The sequence below is a fragment of the Schistocerca piceifrons genome, chromosome 1 (assembly GCF_021461385.2).
Source record: "Schistocerca piceifrons isolate TAMUIC-IGC-003096 chromosome 1, iqSchPice1.1, whole genome shotgun sequence".
NCBI classification, from domain to species: Eukaryota; Metazoa; Arthropoda; class Insecta; order Orthoptera; family Acrididae; genus Schistocerca; species Schistocerca piceifrons.
This window is the reverse complement of record NC_060138.1, coordinates 673,013,515-673,037,859: the sequence shown is the minus strand read 5'-3', so window position 1 is coordinate 673,037,859 and position 24,345 is coordinate 673,013,515. Positions and strand designations below refer to the sequence as shown.

The 24,345-nt window shown below is 46.2% G+C and overlaps 1 protein-coding gene across 4 annotated transcripts in view; it reads right to left on the bottom strand.

Moving 5' to 3' along the window:
- Nucleotides 1-24,345, bottom strand: part of LOC124709038 — a 342,602-nt gene that overhangs the window by 287,725 nt on the left and 30,532 nt on the right. For 3 of the 4 annotated variants that reach the window (XM_047240687.1, XM_047240709.1, XM_047240694.1), the window contains exons 4-5: nt 9,461-9,596; nt 9,332-9,378 (exon numbers count right to left, since the gene is read on the bottom strand). In XM_047240687.1, the coding sequence (XP_047096643.1) occupies nt 9,332-9,378; nt 9,461-9,596 (183 nt within the window). The remainder of the gene's footprint in view (nt 1-9,331; nt 9,379-9,460; nt 9,597-24,345) is intronic. The other variant, XM_047240701.1, reaches the window with a different exon arrangement.

Below are 24,345 nucleotides of genomic sequence, written 5' to 3'. Positions count from 1 at the left end.
GCCAGAATGTGGGGGGAAGTCCAAACACAAAATGATGGAGAGTTGCTGTATGTAGGGCAAACAGGTAAAGATGCAACGCATAGGAATGGTGTAGGACTCTTGCTATCTAAAAACTGCAGAAGGAGCTTACTACAGTGGAAACCAGTGTCAGAAAGGATAACAACCACACATTTTAGAACAAATGTATGAAATATCACTGTAATTCAATGCTATGCACCTACTCATGTGGCTGAAGGAGAATTAAAGGATGCTTTTTATACAGAGCTAAATGGGAGTCCTTAGACAACTAACTGCAGAGACACACAAATTTCAATTGGAGACTTGGAACGCAAAAGTTGGTTCAGAAAACAAAGGTCTTAAACACATCATAGATGAACACAGCATTGGGAACAGAAATGCAAATGGTGAAATGCTGATAGATCTGTGCACTGAGCATGACCTAGTCATTGGAGATACACTGTTTCTAAATTGTAACTGCCATAAGATAATGAGGGCCTTGCCATATCACATACCCATAACCCGTAAGTTTCAACACTTTCTGCTAAATGTCAGTAGTAAGAGAGGAACGGACATTGGAAGTGACCGGTACCTAGTATTGACTCAGTTCAGCATGAAGATAGTGGCAAATAAAACCTAGCTCAATCAAAGAAGCAAAAAAATATGTGTCATAAGGTTAAAAGACCAACACATCAAACGAAGATTTGCCTTTGAACTACAAAAAAGATTCCAGGTCCTCTCCGACAAAAACTTTCTGCAGGAAGGAATTGAAACACATTAGCAAAAGCTTAAAGACAGCTTTTGGAATGTTAGAGGGAATATACTAGTATTTGAGACATATCTAAGAAACGAATGGATCTCTAATGACATATGGAATGAAATTAACTGTGAGAAAGAATTAAAACAAAAGTTAAATTCTTCTAGCACAAACGTGGAGAAGATCGATACACATGAAGCACACATGGAGGCAAACAAAAGAGTGAAAACTGAGATATGGTGAGATAAAAGGAAATGGATAGATGAGGGAGCACAGTTAACAGAAAAGGCACCAAGAAAGGGAAATATAAAGAAGCTGCTCAATACCACCAAATGACTCTCATTGAAGAATTTTATGACATGAAGAACTAGTTAAGAGCAAGGATGGGGGTGGTGACTAAAAACCAAAATGCAGCATTACAGAGATGGAAGGAATATTTCAAGGAGTTGTTAAATCATGAAGACAACCAAAAGGAACAGGTGAGGGATGTTCCCGAAGGAATTGAAGCAGATCAAGATATAAATCTGCAATGTTCCATAATGGGTGAAATTAGGAGTACTTTGAGAAGCTTACAAAATGCAAAGGCTCCAGGCCTAGACAACAGGGCACCGGAGCTGTTAAAAGCTGATATCAAAAGTACTGTCAACATGCTCCATCCCTTGCTGAAGCACATTTGGCTCAAAGAGAAATCCCTAAAGGAGTGAAAAAGTGGATTGGTGGTGAAGCACCAAAAGAAAGGAAATTTGTCAGATTGTAACAACTGCCGTGGTATTACATTCCTGTCAGTGCCCAGTAAGGGTCACATCAAAATTATTTTAAACATGATTAAAGATTTATGTGAAAATTGACTGTGTAAAGTACAGGGCGGTTTTCGGGCATAACAAAGTTGTGTTGATTTTATTAATACTTTTAGTATCATATCAGAGCAAAGCAAAGAATTCCAAGCAAATATGTACCTGCCATTCACTGATTTTGGAGAGGTCTTCAATGCTGTGAAACAAAGTGCTGTGGCAGATGTTGCAGAAGTATGGTAAACCATGGAGGATTCTAGTCATCATCAAAGATCTGTATGATGCTACAAATGTTGTGTGTTCCACAAGAGAACTATCACAGATTCAATAAAGGTAATAACTGAAACTTCCTGGCAGATTAAAACTGTGTGCCGGACCGAGACTCTAACTCGGGACCTTTGCCTTTCGCGGGCAAGTGCTCTACCAACTGAGCTACGCAAGCACGACTCGCGCCCCGTCCTCACAGCTTTACTTCTGCCAGTATCTCGCCTCCTACCTTCCAAACTTTACAGAAGCTCTCCTGCGAACCCAGCAGAACTAGCACTCCTGAAAGAAAGGATATTGCGGAGACATGGCAGAGGCAAAGGTCCTGAGTTCGAGTCTTGGTCCGGCACACAGTTTTAATCTGCCAGGAAGTTTCATATCAGCGCACACTCCGCTGCAGAGTGAAAATCTCATTCTGGAAACATCCCCCAGGCTGTGGCTAATACGTGCAAACTTCAATCAACTTCCTATCACAGGTAGCACGATTCTTACAATATCCCCGGTATCCACAAATGGTTGGGCTGCATGTTGCTGAAACAAAGTCTCCTGAAGGGCAATGCAGAAGGCAGCGGAAGTGTTTAAAAGATGTCATAGCCCGGCCAGGTGGTGGCAAAGACTGCTAACATTCCACTGGAGAATAATGTTGTCAATGTACCATGAGGCCATGAACGGACCAAGGTGGTCAGGTTATGCCCCAGGGTCATCTGCCGCCACTGGTTTAGGGGTTATGGCATCAGTGTACACAGATTCCGGGTTCCATTGTGTTGTGTGAACCCGGGCCTCAGGGAGTGCTGGAATCTTTGCCTTGCCCACTGTAGTGGTACAGGCGGGATCTGGTGGCATGGAGGCCACTGTTCAAATGTGTGTGAATTCCTGAGGGACCAAACTGCTGAGGTCACTGGTCTCTAGACTTACACGCTACTTAAATTAACTTATGCTAAGTACAACACACACACACACACACACACACACACACACACACACACACACACACACACACACACACCCATGCCCATCCCATGCCTGAGGGATGGCTCAGACCTCCAGCGGGAGGGGCCGCACAATTCGTGACATGGCGCCTCAAACTACACAGCCACTCCACACGGCTGAGGCCACTGGAATGTTGTTGTTCTTGGAGGGCTTTTTCTTGTCTTTCCTATCCTCAGATGATTTCGATGATGGCAAGGGCTTCTCTGAATTAGTTTCAGGCAAAGATGATCGTGAAGCCCTGCGACCAGCAGCCTGTGATTGGCAAGAGAAACTGAAGGAAGGTGATTAATCTCCAGCTATGATGTGGTGGATTAGAGAAGACAACTGATGTTCAAGATCACATCACTCAAAGTAATGGCTCCACCACATTTCTTCAAAGCTCACCCCAAGCTCTTGGCACTAAAGGATGTTCTCAAAACAGAGCTAGATAGGCTTGTTCGTGAAGACATATCACCTATTTCCCATAGTCAGTAGGCCACCCCTCTGGTAACAGTATGCAAACCCAACGGCACCTTGAGACTGTGTGGTGATTTTAAAGTTACAGGTAGAAGTGGGAACTTATCCTTTACTAATCCCAGAACAACTCTGCAGAATTAGTGCACAGCACTTTATATGGTAAAATTTACCTCACAGAAGCCTGTTTTCCAGCATCAGGGGATTATCTAATGCTAAATATGCCATGGAGCCTTTACCATTATAAAGTTACAAAGGTTAGCTTTCAGAATCTCTTCAGCCCCCGCCATATTTCAACAATTTATGGATCAGTTACTACAAGATATTCCCATCTGTGTCACATACCTTCATGATATTTTAGTCATAGGTGGAAGTCATGAGGATCACCCTCACAAGCTTAAGCCTTCGTTCCATAGGCTGCCAGTGAAATAAATACAAAGCACAAATGTTCTTTCATGCAAACTTCCTTGACATTTTAGGATTTAAACTCTCAGAAAATGGACTAGATCCAGCACAGGATTATGTTCCAGCAATAGATAAAACACAGTCACTACCGAATATGAAAGACTTAAAAGGTACTTCTGGGTAAGATCAACTGCTAAATTTGATTCACTGCAAACCTGGCAGAATTCTCTCAGCCAATGAACTAGCTCCAATGCCACAGTGCACATTTCGAATAGTCGTGTTGCTGTCAACAAGCATTCCAGGCTTTACAGACTGTCTTAAGCAAGCAATGCAACTGGAAACATAGCCTACCAAAAGTTCCTAATCAAAAAGCATGCCCATGGAGTATTCTCTCAGCTGTGCGGAAGGACTCATGATTTCCAGTGAGAAAGGGCACAGTTCATAGTAGTTTACTGAAAGTCGTTGAGTGAAACAGAAGTAATATCTAGCATTGCCCAAGGAAGTGTTATACGTCCTCTGCTGTTTCTAATCTAAAAAACAATTTGAGTGACAATGTGAATGGTCTTCTTAGATTGTTTACAGAGGATGCTGTCATTTACTGTCTATTAAAGTCATCAGAAAGTCAAAACGAAGTCAAAAGTGATTTCGAAAAGAAATGTGTACAGTGCTAAAGTTGTTTGGAATCAAAACAATAAAAAACGTGAGGTTCTCCACAAGGATACAAAGCAGACACTGTTAAATCACGGTTAAAAAAAAAGGAATACAAATTTAAAGGCTGTCAAATTCAACTACATACCTAGGGATTACAATCTTGAACAACTGGAATTGGAACCATCACATGTTGAGCACAAGGCGAACCAAAGACTGCATAATATTATTAGTATACTTACAAGATGTAACAAGTCTACTAAAAAGGCTGCCTACACTGCACTTTTTGTCCTCTGCAGGAGTGTTGTTGATATGGGATCCTTAGCAGATAGTACTGATGGAGGACATTGAAAAATTTCCGAGAAGGGCTGCTCATTGTGTATTATCATGAAACGGGAGATGGAGTAACATATGATGCATATGTTCGGGTGACTCTCATTACAACTAAGGCGTTTTTCATAGTGGCGAGATCTTTTCACAACATTTCAATCACCAACTTTCTCCTCCAAGAGCAAAAATATTTTGTTGATTTCAACCTACATATAGAAAAATTACAGTACAGTAAAATAAGAGAAATCAAGAGTTCGAATGGAAATTTTTACGTGTTCATTTTCTCAGGTGCTATCTGAGTGTGGAATGCTAAAGAAATAACCTGAAAGAGGTTGTGTACACCCTCTGCCAAACCCCCAAATGTGAATTGCAGAGTAATGCTGTTGATGCAGATACAACCCTGCTCTGTATATGATAGTAGCTGCGAATTGCAGAGCTGTGATGTTGATGCAGATGCAACCCTGGTCTGCCTGTGATAGTAGCAACTGATTTGTTCCTGACAGTATCAGTGCATCTTGTCCCATAAATACATCGATGGTACTAAGCGCCATGATGCATGTGCTTCTAAGACATTATCCAATTCCCAGGAATGCTATTCTCAAATAGAGCAGGAGACTCTTACTATGATTCACACGCCTCAGAAATTTAAATTATTGCTTTATGGACACAAATTTCTTCCTGTCTCAGATTGTTACCTATTGCTCATCATCTTTGGTCCTGAACATTACTTACCAGACTGGGTTTGTCCACATCACCTTAAGCAGTGGATATTGTACTTATTTAATTTTCACTATTCTGTCCACTATCGAACAGTGATGTTCCACAAAAAGGCAGTAGTGCTGTCCATATTCCCCAAGCAACCCAACTAAATTTTGGCCAAACTGAATTGACGTATTTCCAGTTTGAGTCATATCTGGATGTTTCAACTTTTCCCTTAACATTACACAACATTGTGGCTGCCTCCTGCAAGAACCCAATGTTACACCATCAGGCTCACTTTGTACAACCCAAGTGGCCAGACATGCTACCAGGGGCCAAATTTCATCCCTACTGACTATGGTAACATAAATTACCCTGAACCAAGCAGTTCCGTTTTAGACCTTGGCTGAGGAATGCTGTGCATCCTAATTCCTCCCCCTCTTTGGCCGAAAGAGCTGTGCCTCAAGCACACTACCCAATGGAGCATATCCCCAATGGTTTTCATCCTGGCCACATGCTATGGAGCCATGAGAGCATTTCTACTTAGATTTTACTGGCCTGTTGTTTGGGCTCTATGTGGTTAGTAATGATTGATTCCTTATCTCACTTCACTTTTGTGTTCTGCATGTCACCAGTTACCACTGCCTCAACTATCGTGGCCATCCAGGTCAACAACCATCTATTTCTCTCAACACTAGTCCTGACTCGGCTTCTGCAGTGATGTCCATGGATGTCAACCCTCCCCCTTTTCAGATGGCCTGTTCTGGATCATGCACCACCTGCTTCTCTCCTAGTGGTCATTGCTGCTGCTATTTGTGTGTGTGTGGGGGGGGGAGGGGGGGGGCTGCGGAGGGGGTGATGTAGTGGCACTGCACAACATGACTATAGAAACTGCATAGCTGGCGAATAATACTGTGACCGGTGTAGGGTCACGACCCGAAGGGTGCCGGTCATCAAGTGTGCCCTCTGATGAGACAACCCCACAATCAGCCTTATAAGCCAAACCAGAGTTGATCTAAGTTAGTTGTGATGAGATCTGTGGAGCTTGCAGCAAGTGTGCTGTCAGTCTGGCATAAGTATTACTACTGTGAACTCTGACTGTCATAGGCAGAACTTTGAACTGGCATGGACTGGGCTTTGCTTTGTTTTCGAAAATTGGCTTGAGTTAGCTTGCACAGTTTCTCAGGAGTATCCTGCACATAACTCTCACTCTAAATAAACTGCCACAAGTCCCGACCACCTCTGTGTGTAACTCAGTTGTACGAAAACAACAATTGTAAGATGTGGCTCCGTAAACTTTCTCGGCATAACAATTCATTGTGAGATTGATCACAACATGTTGACAGATGTCATCAAAGGGTCTCACAACCAAACAACCGGACAATGCTACGCTGGCAGTATTGGAAAAGGGATTGAATTTTGCACCTACACCCAGGAATGTTTCCATTACAGAATCCATTTCCGCCGCTGAACAAGTGGTGACCAGGTTTCCTGACTATCTAGCTGATGAGGTTAGGCAAGAGGTGTCTCATACATTGCATCGGGTGCCACCCCTGCAACGTAACATCTCCTCGCTTGAAAGAGCCACGATCAATTCCATCAGAGAAGACCAGGATTTAGTAATTCTTCCAGCAGACAAGGGCAATGCAACGGTTCTTCTTTCGCGGAACGATTATGTGGATAAACTGGATCTTTTGCTTGCAGACTCGGCATACCGAAGATTGAAGAATGATCCAACTGAATGTATAAAATGGAAGACACTTTCACTTTTGAAGAAGACTTCATTATCTGATGATGTTCTTAAAAAACTTTGACTTGGTGCTGCAGTCCTGCCGAGATTATACTGTTTACCTAACGTACACAAACAGGGAATACCCCTTCGGCCTATTGTCAGCAATTTGGGCACTCCTACTTACAAGTATTTAGTCTCCATTCTCAGTCTCCATGTCGGAGAATGTGAACACCATATTTCCAATTCTCTGGTTTTTATTCAGTGTTTGAAGCCTTTGTGTCTCAGTCCCACAGATGTGCTGTTTAGTATTGATGTTGTGTCTCTGTTTACCAGAGTTCCTCTTGAAGATTCTTTGCAATTAATTGACAGAAAAGTGGACAAAGAAACAACTAAGCTTTGTCGCCATGTGTTGATGTCGATATATTTTTTATTTAATGAGAAATACTTTGAACAAACTGATGGAGTGGCTATGGGGAGTCCGCTATCGCTCATAGTTGTCAATTTATTTATGGAATATTTTGAGGACATGGTGCTGAAGATGGTGCTCTTAAAACCAACTTGATTCTGGAGATACGTCGACAATATGTTCATGGTTTGGTCACATGGGAGGGATGCTCTACATCATTTCCTACATCATTTTAATTGCCTGCATCCCAATATTAAGTTCACAGTGGAAGTTGAAAAGGATGGAAAACTACCGTTTTTAGATGTCTTGGTCTACAGGAGGGATGATGGGACATTAGGACACAGTGTTTATCTTAAGCCCATGCATACGAACCAAAATCTTCACGTCGTTGTCTATTGCACCAACACAACGGGGTCCTATGTTCATTGGTAAAAAGAGCTTATGCCATCTCAGATGCAGATAGTTTGAAACACAAACTGGACCATCTATAAGCTGTGTTCAAGCAGAATGGTTATACTGACAATCAGTTCTGTCGTGCTCTACAGATTGGACCTTCGCGGGAACCAATGGAAGATAGAACCAAATCGGTGGCATTCCTACCTTTTGTGGGGAGAAGATCTTCAAAAATAAGTAGAATTTTAAAGAAATTTAATATTAAAAATGTCTTCAGTCCGCCAGCTAAGACCAGAGCCCTGTTGGGTTCAGTGAAGGACGATTTAGGCTTGAGAAAGCCTGGAGTCTACAAGATTCCCTGCCATTGCAGGAAGGTCTATATTGGACAAACAATTCGTACAGTCCAGGATCGTTGGGTGGAGCATCACCACCACACGTGTTTATTTCAGCCAAAAAAATTTGTAGTGGCAGAACATTGTTTTACAGAAGTACATAAAATGTTGTACGATGAGACACAAGTGATTGCCCCTGTGTCGCGGTATTGGGACTGTGTAGTGAAAGAAGCCATTGAAATCTGGCTATCTGACAATAATATAAACAGAGATAAGGGGTATTCTTTAAGTAAGAGTTGGAACCCAGTTCTGTTTGACATTAAGTAACAATGGACCTTGTCTTAGTCTTCAAGAACTGTCAACAATGTTTGATATTGATTTATCGTTTCTGCGAGCTTTCACCACTGGTGCGATGTTTTGCCTGTCACTACAAGGCAGTTATTTTCGCGCAGTCGTGGTGGACCCACGGTCGGTGTATAAAGGAACCGCCGCGGCTTGTTTGATTTCAGTTCCGGAGAGATAGTGCAACGGCCTACTCACCTGAAGATGGTGGACAGCCGAAATATTGTGTCCAGATGTCGAGATGTTGCAGCTGGAGACCCGATATGAATACAACAATGGTGAGAAATTGTAGCATGAAGATTTGAAACAAATAAATAAAATATGGTAGTACAAACTGTCACGTGAGTGATGTGTGAATCCTTAACGCAAATTCTAAAATCGAATATAAACAACAGAGAGAGAGAGAGAGAGAGAGAGAGAGAGAGAGAGAGAGAGAGAGAGAGAGAGAGAGAGAGAGAGAGAGAGAGAGGGGGGGGGGGGGTGGATGACAGTATTTTTTGTGATTGGCTCATTAATTGAGTGTGAAAGTGTCATGGTCGTGCTCATCCAATCCCAGTGGCAGGCACTACAACACAGACACTGAGAGATCACCGCTGATATTCAAAGTATATAAGTCCCACAAAGAATTAAGCAATGTAGCACTTTGTTTTATATGTATCTCATGAAAAGACTATGACTGTAATTGAATTCCCTCTGATACACATATCATGTATGACTGGAACAAGGTATCATACATAATCCAGAAAGTGTTTTTTGAGGAGGATGAAAATAGTTAAACATATAAAAACTTACATCTTCTTGCTTATCCTCTACAGTCTTGCAGTCACAATTGGCACAGCCTGTAACAAACAGCATTGGAAGCACCATGAATAAAATAACTGACAACTTTATCTACAAATATGAGAGTTTTTTCAGACTTACTATTACCAGTTATTTCAGCTTTCAGCTTGTGTAAATCTGCAGGGTTTGCACAAGCACGGATGCCTCTTTCTATAAAATGCAGAGCCTTGTCAGTGTCACCACTTCCCAATGCTGCTTTTGCTGCCCTATAGTATGCCTAAAATTGGAAACATAAACATGTCATATTCTAGCATAAAATGAAAATACAATTTAAAAATTAGTAAAAACCAAGTGTAAATGTTAACAAATCTCAGTTTTCACATCTTTTTATTATGTAAATACCAAACCACAATTCTGAAAACACACTAGAAGCTGATACAACTTGATTGTCGGGGGACACACTTTAGCCCTGAATTATGGCTTAACTGTGGTATATCACGAGTGAGCTGTGAAAGGACAAACTACACACCTAAAGTTTGGAAAAGCACATAATGCAATGCTATACTGTACTATATACTGTTCAGAATTTACACTTAAAAGGCATTAGAAGTAAAACATTTAAAAAAACTTACCTAATGCATTAATTACGTAAACCTCACTCAGTTGGTGACCAAACTATAATATTACAGTAACTTCAAATCAAATTATGTACTGCAGTACTTTATATAAAATACACAACAAAGTACATGAAAATTTACAACACTGTCTACAAGCAACTGTAGTTTCATTTTTCCACTGCTTTAAAAAAGTTAATAACCTTTTTTCGCAGACTACTTCCTACATTTTCTTTTGCGCATATTGTTTTATGCTCATCAAGTGATATGATTCACTTTGTGTCTTGACCCACATAAGACTTTATTTACATTGTTCAATGTTTCACGTATTACACTGGAGAACACAGCATGCAGACTGAATGTCATTGTTGTTGTAACACGTGTCACTACGTTCTCCATATGTCGTGTTTTCTTCAATGGAAAACTTGTTCCAGCAATTCCTAATTGGGATCTGACATACTATGCCATGCTAGGCCTATTGAATAAGCAACAGTCGTCAGATTTAAAGAATGTTGCCATTTCCTTATAAGGATTTATTATTTAAGTGTGCAGTTCATATTGATAATGAGCTTTAAATGATGATATGACTCCCTGATCCAGTTGCTGAATTAATGTAACAATGTCTTGGGTAAAGGGAGAAACAAAGTTTTTATTTATTCATCATCTGCTTGCAGAACATCTTGCTCTTGCAGTGGGAAAGTGCTCCTAAAAAGCGGAAGAAAAAGCAATGACCAACAGCATGGGGATGCAGAAGGGGTAATGGAAACCACTGCACTGAAGAGACATAAAATGTACCTACAAGGCATTCAGATCTCCAGAAAGGGAATGCCAAGGAGGAGGTTAACCTGAGTAAAAGGTGGAATAAGCAGCATCAGTACGACATTCTATGAGGCATACAACATGGAACATCACAAGTTGGAACATAGGCTCAATCTAGATATCATATGGGTCAGTGAAGTGAAATGGAAAGAAGACAAGGATTTCCAGTCAGAAGAATATAGGGTAAGAATGGCAGCAGAAAATGTTAAAACAGGGGCAAGATTTGTTATGAACAGAAGATAGGGCAGACAGTGACTACTTTGAACAGTTCAGTGATAGGTTCATTACCATCAGATTCAACAGCAAACTTATGCAAACAACGATAGCTCAGGTATACCACCCAATGTGGTAAGCAGAAGATGAAAAGATGGAGAAACTATATGAGTGTTCTGAGCAGGTAATTCAGTATGTAAAAGGAGACGAAAATCTAATAATCATGGGGCACTGGATTGCAGGTGTAGGAGGAGGAACAGAAGAAAGAGTTATGAGAGAATATGGGCTTGGTAACAGGAATGAGAGAGGAAAGGGCTAACTGAGTTCTGCAAATAAATTTCAGATAGTAATAGCAAATGCACTGTTTAATAACCACAAGAGGAGGAGATATACAATGAGGTGACAAAAGTCGTGGGATACCTCACTACATTGTCAGACCTTCATTTACCGAGTGTAGTGCAGTAATGGACTCAACAAGCCGCTGGAAGTCCCCTGTAGAAATAGTGTGCCATATTGTCTCTATAGCAGTCCGTAAGTGTGAAAATGTCACCAATGCAGGATTTTGTGCACAAACTAACCTCTCAATTATGTCCCATAAATGTTTGATGTGATTCATGTTAGGTTATCTGAGTGGCCATACTACATGCTCGGACTGTTCAAAATGTTCTTCAAACAATTGTGGCCCAGTGATATGGTGCATTGTCATCCATCACTGTTCGGGAACATGACTTCCATGAATGGTTGCAAATGGGCTCCAAGTAACTCAACATCCAGAGGTCCTAGTCCAAACCATGTATATACAGTCCACACAATTATGGAGCAACCACCAGCTTGCACAGTGACTTGTTGACGACTTGGGTCCATGGCTTCATGGGATCTGCGTCACACTAACACTAGCATCACCTCTACCCAGCTGAAACTGCAGCTCATCTGACAAGGCCATATTTTCCAGTTGTCTAGGGTCCAACTGATATGGTCACAAGCCCAGGAGAGAAGCTGCAGGTGATGATGTGCTGTTAGCAAGGGCATTTGCGTCGGTCATCTGCTGCCATAGCCCATTAATGCCAAATTTTGCTGCACTGTCCTGACGAATATGTTTGTTGTACATCTCACTCTGATTTCAATTGTTATTTCAAGCAGTGTTGCTTATCTGTTACCACTGACAACTCTACACACATGCAGCTGCTCTGTCGTTAAGTGAAGGCTGTTGGCCACTGCATTGTCTGTGGTGAAAGGTACTGCCTGAAATGTGGTATTCTTGGGACACTCTTGACACTGCGAATCACGGAGTATTGAATTCCCTAACAATTTCCAAAATGGAATGTTCCACATGTTTAGCTCCAACTACCATTCTGTGTTCAAAGTCTGTTAATTCCTGTACTGCAGCTGTAAAATGTTGGAGACCTCTTCCCATGAATCATCTGAGTGCAAATGATAGCTCTGCCAATGCACTACCTTTTTATACCTTTTGTATGTGATACTACCACTATCTGTACATGTGAATATCGCTATCACATGACTTTTGTCACCCTAGTGTACTTGGAAAGGACCTGGAGACGCAAGAAGATTCCAGCAGGATTACATTACGGTCAGACAGCGATTGGATTGTGAAGTGTCCCCTGCAAGTCAGGTCACAATTTAAGGAGTACAATGAAAGCAATCATCCAGAAGAATCAGTGTGGAAGGAAGTGGGATACTAAAGTACTGAGGAATGATGGAGATGTATTTGGAGTTTGCTAAGAACGTGGATACTGCAATAAGGAATACCAGAGTAGACAGTTCAGTTGAAAAGGAGTGGACGTCTCCATAAAGGGCAGTCACAGATGTTGGACAAACAAACATAGGTGCAAGGATGGTAACTGCAAAGAAACCCTGTGTAGCAGAAGAAATACTTCAATTGATCGCTGAAAGGAGGAAGTACAAAAATGTGCAGGTTGGTTGGTTTAAAAGAGGGGGGGAGGTGGCGGGACCAAACTGCTAGGACTTCGGTCCCTTGTTCCGATTAAAATAATTCCACAAGGATGAGAGTAAAATAATCAAGACATACAAAACATAGCTGCAAGGAAGGAGAAAAGAATGACACAAGGGCAACAAATACTAAAATGGACAAAATCGGACATGAAAACCATGGAGAGACGCAAGAAACATGTAGAAGAGATCAAAACAAGAGAGCAGATTACCATGGCTGGCTGACCATGAGAATGGTTGGTTGGTTGGTTGTTTGAGGTTAAAGGGACCAAACAGCAAGGTCATCAGTCCCTTGTTTCAAATAGACTCCATTCTGCTAACGGGACATCTCAGTATAGTCAGAAAAATAAAACGGATAAAGGGGAAACGTAAAAGGGCAGTCACGATGTCATTAGTAAAAACAAATGAGGGAAGTTGGCAAGAGAACGAACCCAACACTATGCTGAAACAGCATAGGCAAGACCACCTGTGACTTAAAAGGTACAACTGCTATAATGCAGAAAGTACGTATGGGAATAGAAAAACTAACCAAGCCTTAAAAAGAAGGGGTAAAAACAGAGTAAAAGAGAAAGAAAAGAGGATTCTGGTCAGGGAGGTGAATCGGGAATCTCTGAACACTGCCTACAGTGGGAGACACCCAAAACTCACCGCCCTGCCCCAACACCAGAGGGAGATTAAAAACTTTAAAACTGAGAATAAAAACCACTCTCCCGGAGGAAACCTAGAACCAGAGAGACCATCCGGGAATCGTCAGCCAACATCAAAGGTAAAGTGTGGGGGAGTCTGTACTTAGCACGCAGAGCCAAAAGAAGGGGGCATTCAACCAAAATGTGGGCCACTGACTGGAAGGCTCCACAACCACATAGCGGGGGTGGCTCATCACGCAAAAGGAAACCATGGGTCAGCCTGGTATGGCCAATGCGGAGACGACACAGTGTGGTCGAGTCCTTGCGGGAGAGGCTAAAGGAAGAACGCCATGGGCCTGTATTCACCTTAATGGCACGAAGTTTATTAGACAGTGGAGTAGCCTCCCAAGAATTGGCCCATGACTGTGCAAAGTGGGATTTGATGTGAAGCCGTAAATCCGCTGCAGGAGGGGTTACGGAAAACGGGGGGTAAGTAACTGCTCCCCCAGCCAAACGATCAGCGAGCTCATTACCCGGGATACCCACATGGCCCGGGACCCATAAGAAGTCAATGGAACAAGCAGCACGGTGAAGATCAGCGAGATGGTCATGGATGGCAGAGACCAAGGGATGGCGCGAAAAACACCGGTCAATAGCAAGAAGGCCACTCATCGAGTCCGTACATAACAAAACGCGGTTGTGTTGGGATTGTTTAATAAAGGTAAGGGCCCGGGAAATTGCCATCAATTCCGCAGTAAACACCCCACATGTAGGTGGCAGCAGATGATTTTCCGTTCCAACAGAGGACGTGAAGGCATACCCAACATGATCAGCAGATTTAGAGCCATCAGTGTAAAAAATAACAGCATCCCGAAACTCCCATAAAATTTGGCGGAAAAAGGTACGGAACACCACCGGGGGGATGGAATCTTTCGGTCCGCGGCGGAGATCCATCCGAAGTCGAGGCCGAGGAACTAACCAAGGAGGGGTGGAGGGGAGGGAGCGAGGAAGACAGGACAAAGAAGGAAGCCGAAAATCACGGGTAAGAGACGCAAGGCGCAGCCCAACCGGTAAACCCGCCCGAGGGCGGGAGTCAGGCGGGCGACGTCCATGGTCTGGGAATAGGATAGAATAGGAAGGATGAGCGGGAGAAGAACGGATAGTAAGGGCATAAGACACCAGAAGCTGGGACCGCCGAACAGAAAGGGGGGGGATCCCAGCTTCAACCAGGAGACTATCAACAGGGCTAGTAGGGAAGGCACCGGTGGCCAAACGGATACCACGATGGTGGACTGGATCCAGCACGTGCAGCGTGGAAGGAGCAGCTGAACCATAAACTTGACAACCATAGTCCAAACGTGACAGAACTAGAGCACGATAAAGACGGAGGAGGAGGGAACGGTCCGCACCCCAGGAGGAGTGGGCAAGGAAGCGAAGGACATTGAGTTTACGGAAACATCCTACCTTCAGGAGTCTGATATGGGGCAGCCAAGTGAGCTTGTTGTCGAAAAGAAGACCTAGGAAACGAAACTGTGGAACCACAGGCAATCTTTGTGCAGCGAGATAGAGCTCTGGATCAGGGTGGACCGTAGTACGGCGACAGAAGTGGACCACCCGCGATTTTAAAGGAGAGAATTGAAACCCGTGGGAGAGGGTCCATGCAGAGGCACGCCGTATAGCCACCTGGAGCTGCCGTTCTGCAGATGGCATCGAGGAGGAACTAACCCAAATGCAGAAATCATCCACATACAGGGCAGGGGCGACCAAGGGACCGACAGAGGCCACAAGTCCATCGATAGCAATGAGGAAAAGAAGGACACTCAAGACCGAACCCTGTGGGATGCCCGTCTCCTGGGTCCGTGGAGAACTAAAAGCAGTACCAACTCGAACTCTGAATGACCGATGGATCAGGAACTGGCGGATAAAAATCGGGAGTGGGCCCCGAAGACCCCACTGATGAAGGGTTAGTAAGATGTGATGGCGCCAGGCCGTGTCATAGGCCTTGCGAAGGTCAAAAAACACTGCAACCAAATGGCGGCGCTGGGAAAAAGCCTGCCGAACTGCGGATTCCAAGCGAAGCAAATGATCGATTGGAGATCGTCCCTCTCGAAAGCCACACTGGTAAGGGGACAATAGATCCCGAGATTCGAGGACCCAAGTGAGCCGACGGGCTACCAGCCGTTCAAGTAACTTACAAACAACATTGGTCAAACTAATTGGCCGATAGCTGTCAACAGATAGGGGGTTCTGACCAGGCTTAAGGACAGGAACCACAATGCTATCCCTCCACTGAGAAGGGAAGTCACCCTGGAGCCAGATACGGTTAAACACCCGAAGAAGATGGTGCCGTTGTGGAGCACTGAGATGTTGAAGCAGCTGGTTATGAATGGAATCTGGGCCAGGAGCCGTATCATGAGAAGCAGATAGAGCAGAAAGAAATTCCCATTCAGTGAAAGGTTCGTTGTAAGATTCTGACTCACAAGTGGTGAAACATAAGGTGACAGCTTCAGCCTGCTGTTTTTGATGAAGGAAAGCAGCTGGATAGGAGGCCGACGCTGATGCCACTGCAAAATGGGTCGCAAGATGTTCTGCAAGAACTAATGGGTCCGTACAAATGCCATCTGGGAGGTGAAGGCCTGGGAGGGTGGACTGCCGATGGCAACCTTGGAGAGAGCGAAGTGTAGCCCATACCCGTGACAGAGGGACAGTGGAACCAAGGGAAGAAACGAATCGTTCCCAACATATCCGCTTGCTCTGTTTGATTAAATAACGGGCTTTAGCGCGAAGGCGCTTAAAGGTAGAAAGGCTGGCTACAGATGGGTGCCTCTTAAAGTGTTGCAAAGCTCGACGGCGATCACGGATGGCAATGGCAATGGCCGTACTCCACCACGGGACTTGCCGACGACGAAATTGTCCAGATGAGCGCGGGACAGCAAGGTTAGCAGCGCGAACAATCGCGTCAGACACGTCACGTAGGACGTCATCAATACAACCCGACAAAGAGGGAGAAAACTCGACCTGTGCAGTATATAGAGGCCAATCGGCGCGGTGGAAAGACCAACGAGGTAACCTCTCCATCGGGGAGCGGGAAGGGAGCGTGATAATCAACGGGAAATGGTCACTATCACAAAGGTCGTCGTGTGGCGACCAGTGTAATGAAGGGAGGAGAGAGGGAGAAGAAAGAGAAAGATCAATGGCAGAAAAGGTACCATGACCAGCACTGAAATGAGTAGGGGAGCCATCATTAAGAAGGCACAGGTCGTGGTCTGCAATAAATTGGTCGATAAGAAGACCTCGTCTAGATGGAAAGGCACTGCCCCACAAAGGATGATGAGCATTAAAATCCCCAAGGAGGAGGAAGGGAGGAGGAAGTTGCTGAAGAAGGGTGGTTAAGGCAGCAGGTGTAAGAGTCCTGTCAGGAGGGAGATAAAGATTGCATACTGTGACTGCAGAGTCTAAGTGGACCCTAACAGCAACTGCTTCCAATGTAGTTTGGAGAGGAATCCACGTGCTAGCAATGTCTGTACGGACCAACGTACAAACGCCACCAGAAGCCCGCAAGGGTCCGACCCGATTTCGACAGAAAACACGGAACCCACGGAGGGTCGGTGAGTGAGCATCAGTAAAATGAGATTCCTGGAGAACCACACAAGCTGCTGAGTAGGACGAAAGAAGGGATTTCAATTCCGGAAGGTGACGATAGTAGCCATTACAATTCCATTGGAGAACCACAGAACGATGGTTTAAATGAGGGCTGAACACGCTAAATCCAGTCATACCGCCGGGTCCCCACCCGTCACCGACAAGGAGGGGGCGACATCCATAAACGACAGGTCAGAATCCGGTTGTGAAGCCGGGGAAGGGACCTCCGGTGACACCAGAGGCTCTTTGTCCCGGGACTTATGTTTCTTCTTCTTTTCAGGCTGAGTTCGAGGAGGGCTGTGTGGCATAATGGAGCCAGCTGCAGCAAGATCAGGAACAGAAAGTGACCGGGCGACCTGGGGGCCGATAGACCGCGGCTCTCGCGGTCGCCGCGCTGCAGCAGACCTTTGACCTGGAAGGTGCCGGGAAGGGGCATCCCGGGAGAGGCGCCCTTGACCGGCAGACGCCGAAGGAGTGGGACACTTCTCCGGCTGGGGAGGGGGAGCAGCGCCCAGGGGAGAAGGTGTGGGAGCCGCAGGGGAGGGGGGAAGGAGAGGGGACCGGGATGGGGGTAAGGAAGGGGGAGGAAGGGATGAAGATGTAACCAAGGCGTAACTAGATGTCATGGACACAGGGTGCAATCGTGCATATTTCTTACGGGCCTCTGTGTAGCTTAAACGATCAAGAGACTTATACTCCTGTATCTTTTTTTCTTTCTTATAGACTGGGCAATCTGCTGAATGTGGAGAATGACTACCATGACAATTTACACATACAGGAGGGGGAACACAGGGACTCCCCTCATGGAGTGGACGTCCACAGTCACCACAGAGAGGGTCCTGGGTACAGCGAGAAGACATGTGGCCAAAACGCAAGCACTTAAAACACCGCATAGGAGGTGGGATGTACGGCTTCACATCACAGCGATAGACCATAATCTTAACTTTCTCAGGAAGGGTATCCCCTTCAAAGGCCAGAATAAAGGCACCAGTATCAATACGATTATCTTTAGGACCCTTCTGAACACGCCGAACAAAGTGAACACCCCGCCGTCCGAGATTGTCCCGAAGTTCCTCATCAGTTTGAAGGATGAGGTCTCTGTGAAAAATCACACCTTGTACCATATTTAGAGACTGGTGAGGGGTAATGGACACGGGAATTGTGCCAAGATGGGTACAGGCACGAAGGGCCGCAGATTGGGCAGCCGAAGCAGTTTTTATCAGTAACGAACCCGACCGCATCTTGCTCAGGGAGTCCACTTCGCCGAACTTGTCTTCAATGTGTTCCACAAAGAATAAAGGTTTGACACTGGTGAAAGTATCTCCATCAGTCCTGGTGCAAACTAGATAACGGGGGAAAGGTTTTGCCCCTAGACGACGGGCCTGACCCTCCTCCCAGGGGGTAGCCACGGAAGGGAAGGCCGAAGGGGCAAGAGAAGCAGCACTTGAGGAATCAGTACCACGCAGAGAGACGGCCGCAGAAGAGCGGCCAGAGGTTTGGACCCTTATGCGTTTCATCTGCATAGCGTCCGCCCTGATACCACCCACTCCGATCAGGGGCTCTCCTCACGGGCGCCACCCAGCCACAGCAAGGGCCGTCTGGCACGGCGGCCATTGCCGGGAGTTCCGATGCTCCAGGATGACGAGCAACCACTCCAAGGCATGCATGAGGAGGTCACAGCTCAGGTATCAGAAGTGTGATCCCTGTGTGTTCAGGGGGCTCAACCAAAAGGGTACATAGCGACCCCACCACACGGGCTGGCTACCGTGCTGGCTATGCACCCTAGCATCAGACAACGACGTAGAAGAAAGGTGGAATATACTAGGAGGGCACACGTCGGAGACACTAGGTAAGGTGCTCTTCCCCAAATGGCTCACACTACGGAAGAGAAATTTTGGAATGGAGGGGGACCAAGGAATGCCAAAAGGAGGAGATGATTACGCAACAAAGCCAGAGTGTAAAACCAACAGAACCAGGAGGATAGCGGGGGCCAACATAAGCAAGGACACCAATAGAGGGGGAGGAGAGGGCGAGGGGAAAGGGGTATGGAGGGGAACGGAGGGGAAGGGAAAGGAAATGCAGCCCGGGAGAGAAAGAAGGCTGCAATGGCTCGGGGCCCCGTGCTCGCCACGCACGTATCCACGAAAGAGTTGTGGACCCCCTGGGGGGACCATGAGAATAAAAAGGAGAAGCCAGCCACTCTGCAACACATTAAAACCTCCATCCTAAAAGCACTAGGGTGGAAGACACAGAGGGACAAATGACATGCGCTAAAACTTAGATCAAATGATAAAACCCACCCTCACGAATAAAACATAAAACTAAAGCCGCTGTTAAAGTATTGTCACCCAACACTGAAGGTAGGGTGCTGGGAAAGTTAAAAGTCTACCGCAGAGCGGCTAAAAGTGGGCAGTCCAGCAAGAGGTGGACGACCGTCATTTGTGAGCCACAGCGACACCGAGGTGGGTCCTCGCGATGGAGGCAGTAACCTCGCGTTAGCCAAGTGTGGCCAATGCGGAGCAGGCAGAGGACAACCAATTCCATGCGAGAGGACCACATGGAAGACTTCCACACATTCATAGTCTCCTTAATGACACGCAGTTTGTTGTGCATACTGTTCTGCCATTTTGTCTCTCAAAGCCGAAAAACCCTGCGGCATAAGACAGAACGCAGGTCAGTTTCGGAGATGCTCATCTACAGAAGCCTGACGCCAAGTTCGTTGCCTGGGATTCTGACGTGTCCTGGGGTCCACACAAACACCACTGAATACCGGGACCGTTCCAAGGCATAGATGGACTCCTGAATGGATGCTACAAAAGGATGGTGAGGGTAGCACTGGACGATAGCTTGTAGGTTGTTCAAGGAGTCAGTACACAGGAGAAATGACTCACCAGGGCATGAGCGGACGTGCTCAAGAGCACGAGATATGGCCGCCACCTCTGCAGTGAGAACACTGCAGCCATCTGGCAAAGAGCGCTGTTCAATATGTCTTGCACGAATGTACGCAAAGCCTTTGTGACCATCAGCCATTGAGCCATCAGTGTAAACCACTTCATGGCCCTGGTACATGTCGAGAATCGAGAGGAAGTGATAGCGGAGAGCCGCAGGTTTAATGGAGTCCTTAAAGCCATGCGAAAGGAGGAGAAGAATCTGCGGTCTAGGTGTACACCATGGAGGCAATGTGAATGGACCTCAAGAAGAGGTGGTAATGGGGAGGACTCCAGTTCAGATAAAAGGGAGCGGACACGAACTGCAATCGTAAGCTCTGACCTGGGCCGCCGATGCCGGAGATGAACCGCCATTGGTGGGAAAAGGAGACGGTAATTTGGATGCGCAGGAGAACTACGAACGTGTCGAATGTCACTGGCGAGCAGTTGTGCACACCTAACCTTCAATGGATGAATTCCGGTCTCCACCAGGACCTGGTCACCGGACTCGTTCTAAAAGCTCCCATCGCTAGGCGAACTCCACAGTGGTGCACTGGGTCAAGTAAACGCAATATTGAGGGTGCCGCCAAACCGTAAACCAGACTCCCACAGTCAAGGCGGGATTGAACAAGGACTGTGTAGAGCTACAGCAGTGTAGAACGATCTGCACCCTAGTTTGTGTTGCTCAGGCAGCAGAGAGCATTGAGGTACTGCCAGCATTTCCTCTTATGATGACGAAGGTGAGGTAACCAAGTCAATCAGGTGTCGAAAACCAGTCCTACGAATTGATATGTCTCCAATACAGTGAGTGGATCATCATTAAGATAAAGTTCTGGTTCTGGATGAATGGTGCGATGCAGGCAGAAATGCAGGACACACGACTTCACAGCTGAAAACTGGAAGCCATTGGCTAGAGCCCATGACTGCACCTTGTGAATGGCTCCCTGCAGGTACCGCTCAGCAACACCAGTACTGGAGGAGCGGTACGAAATGCAGAAGTCATCCGCACACAGAGAATGTGAGACCGACGACCCGACAACTGCTGCTATATCGTTAATGGCCACTAAAAATAGAGACGCACTCAATACAGAGCCCTGCGGAATGCCATTCTCCTGAATACAGGGGGAACTATGGGAGGCACTGACTTGGACACGTACAGTACGGAGTGACAGGAAGTTTTGGATAAAAACTGGGAGCAGGCTCCAGAGACCCCAGTCATACAACATGGCAAGGATATGATGTCGCCAGGTCATATCGTATGCTTTAAGTAAGTCAAAAAAGATGGCAACCAGATGCTGGCGTCTGGAAAAGGCTGTTCGGATGGCAGACTCAAGGGACACAACAAGATTATCAGTGGTAGAGCGACCCTGGTGGAAGCTGCCCTGACATGGAGCCAGTAGGCCACAAGACTCCAGGACTCACCCAACTGCCGACACACCATACGTTCCAGCAGCTTACAAAGAAAGTTGGTAAAGCTGTGGGCCAGTACCTATCCACATAAAGTGGGTTTTGACCGAGTTTGAGCACCAGAATGATGGTGCTCTCCCGCCATTGCGATGGAAAGATGTCATCGCACCAGATCTGGTTGAAGATGACAAGATGTCACTTGTAGTCAGGTGAGAGATGTTTAATCATCTGACTGTGGATCCGATCGAACCCAGGGGCCGTGTCGGAGCAATATGCAAGGGCACTAAGGAGCTCCCACTCTGTAAATGAGGTGTTATAGGGTTCACTGTTGCGTGTAGTGAATGAGAGAACTTTCCATTCCATTCATCGTTTGGGGGTGCAAAAGGCTGGGGGTAGTTCTCCGACGCAGAGGCTCTAGCATAGTGCTCAGCAAAGTGCTTGGCAATTATGTTTGCATTGGTAGATAAAATACCATTGATATTTATCCCAGGGGCACCTGTTGGGGTCTGGCGCCCAAAGAGATGTCTGATCTTCGTCCAGACTTAGGAAGGTGATGTATGGCACCCAACGGTCGACACGTACCTCTCCCAACGCTCCTGTTTCCGTCGTTTTATAAGCCGGCGAACGGGGGGCACGGAGCTGCTTAAAGGCTATTAGGTGCTCTAGTGAAGGGTGCCACTTATGTCGCTGTAGAGCTTGCCGATATCTGTAATTGCCTCAGTGACTTCCGGCTACCACCAAGGGACTGTCTTTCGCTGGGGGCACCCTAAAGAACGAGGAATTGATCGCTGTAGTGAGCTGCTCAACAACAACATTGATGGCACCATGTAGGGGAGATTCAGTGGTCACAGCAGAGGTGAAGGCTTCCCAGTCTGCCTTGTTTAAAGCCCATCTGGGTAGGCACCTGTGGGCATGATGCTGGGGGAGTGACAGGAAGACGGGAAACTGGTCACCACCACACAGGTCGTCATGTGCTCTCCAGTGGATAGATGGGAGAAGGCCAGGGCTGCGAACCGAGAGATCAATGGCCAAATGTGTACCATGTGCCACACTGAAATGTGTGGGGGCACCTGTATTTAAAAGGCAGAGGTCGTGTTGTGACAGTAAATTTTCGACGTCCCTACCATGGCCAGTAAGTATGGCGCCATCCCACAAGGGATTATGCATGTTAAAATCTCCCAAAAGTAGGACAGGTTTAGGGAGTTGATCAATCAGTGCAGCCAATACGTTCAGGGCTACTGCACCATCTTGAGGAAAATATACATTGCAGACAGTTATTTCCTGCATCGTCCTCATCCCAACAGCCACAGCTTCAAGAGGGGTTTGAAGGGTCACAGGTTCACTACATACTGAGTTCAGGACATGGACACAAACTCCACCTGACACTCTACTATAGTCACTACGGTTCCTGTAATCCCTTACAGTCATGGAGGGCAGGGGTGTGCATTGCCAGGAACCAGGTCTCCTGGAGGGCATTGTAGAAAGCAGGTGTAAAGCGTAACAGTTTCCGTAGCTCAGCCAGGTGGTGGAAAAAACCACTGCAATTCCACTGGAGGATATTACGTGATCGTGAGACTGGGAAGGCATGAAACACTCAATGGGGCAGTCTATGCCTCAGGGTCACCTGCTGCCACCAGATGAGTACCTGTGCGATCAACATCCATTGTGTCTGAGGGCCCAGTAAGATTTACGTCCTCAGTGCACACCAGAATCTCCACCTCATCCTCAGACACAGAGCTTGTAGGTAGTGGTGGTGTGGGTGCCACTGCAGTGCCTTGGTTATTGGGGTCTTTTTCTTTTTAGGTTTCTTTCGCTGCTCCTAAGGTTTGTTCGGCTGGGAGGGCTTCACTAATTCAGTCTCAGGGACTGAGGAGGACCGTGAAGCTCTACGACCAGCTACCTGTGGTTGCTTCAGCCATTGGCGGATGTCAGCTTTGCTACTGGTAGGAATCTGGGAAGGCAGTGACCCAAGTGATCCCTTCCCTGGCAAGAGGAGCTGAAGAAGACTTATGCTTCTCCAGCTGAGAAGTGGGTACTGATGTCCCCGATGGTTGGTGGGGTGTTGCTCCTGAAGTAGGTTGTGCAGGAGCAACAGGGAGGGAAGTGCCCCCCAACATCAAGGGGGCAGGTGGAGTCTGATGGCTCTGAGAGCCAACTGTATGCGGCGGAACGGAAGATCAGAACTGTTGTCGTAGCAGCGGCATAGGTTGACATCTTATGCACAGGATGTACCCTCTCATATTTTCTCTCAGCTCAGTGTTTGTCAGTTGGTCCAGGGTCTTGTATTTCATTATTTTTCTTTCTTTCTGGAGAACCCTGCAGTCTAGTGAGCTAGGTGAATGCTGCTCTCCGCAGTAAACACAGATGGGTTGGTTGGTTTGTTTGGGGGAAGAGACCAAACAGCGTGGTCATCAGTCTCATCGAATTAGAGAAGGATGGGGAAGAAAATCGGCCGTGCCCTTTTTAAAGGAACCATCCCGGCATTTACCTGGAGTGATTTAGGGAAATCACGGAAAACCTAAATCAGGATGGCTGGACGCGGGATTGAACCATCGTTGTCCCGAATGCGAAAGATACAGATGGGAGGTAGCGCACAGGGAGTATTGGGATGTGAAGGACATCCACAATCCCAACAAGTGACGCTGGAAGAACAGCAGAAAGACATATGGTCAAACTTCCAGCACTTGAAGTGCCGCATCAGGGGAGGGATATATGGCTTTACATCACAGCAGCAGACTATCACCTTGACCTTCTCGGAAAATGTGTCACCCTCGAAGGCCAAGATGAAGGCACCAGTGGCAACCTGATTA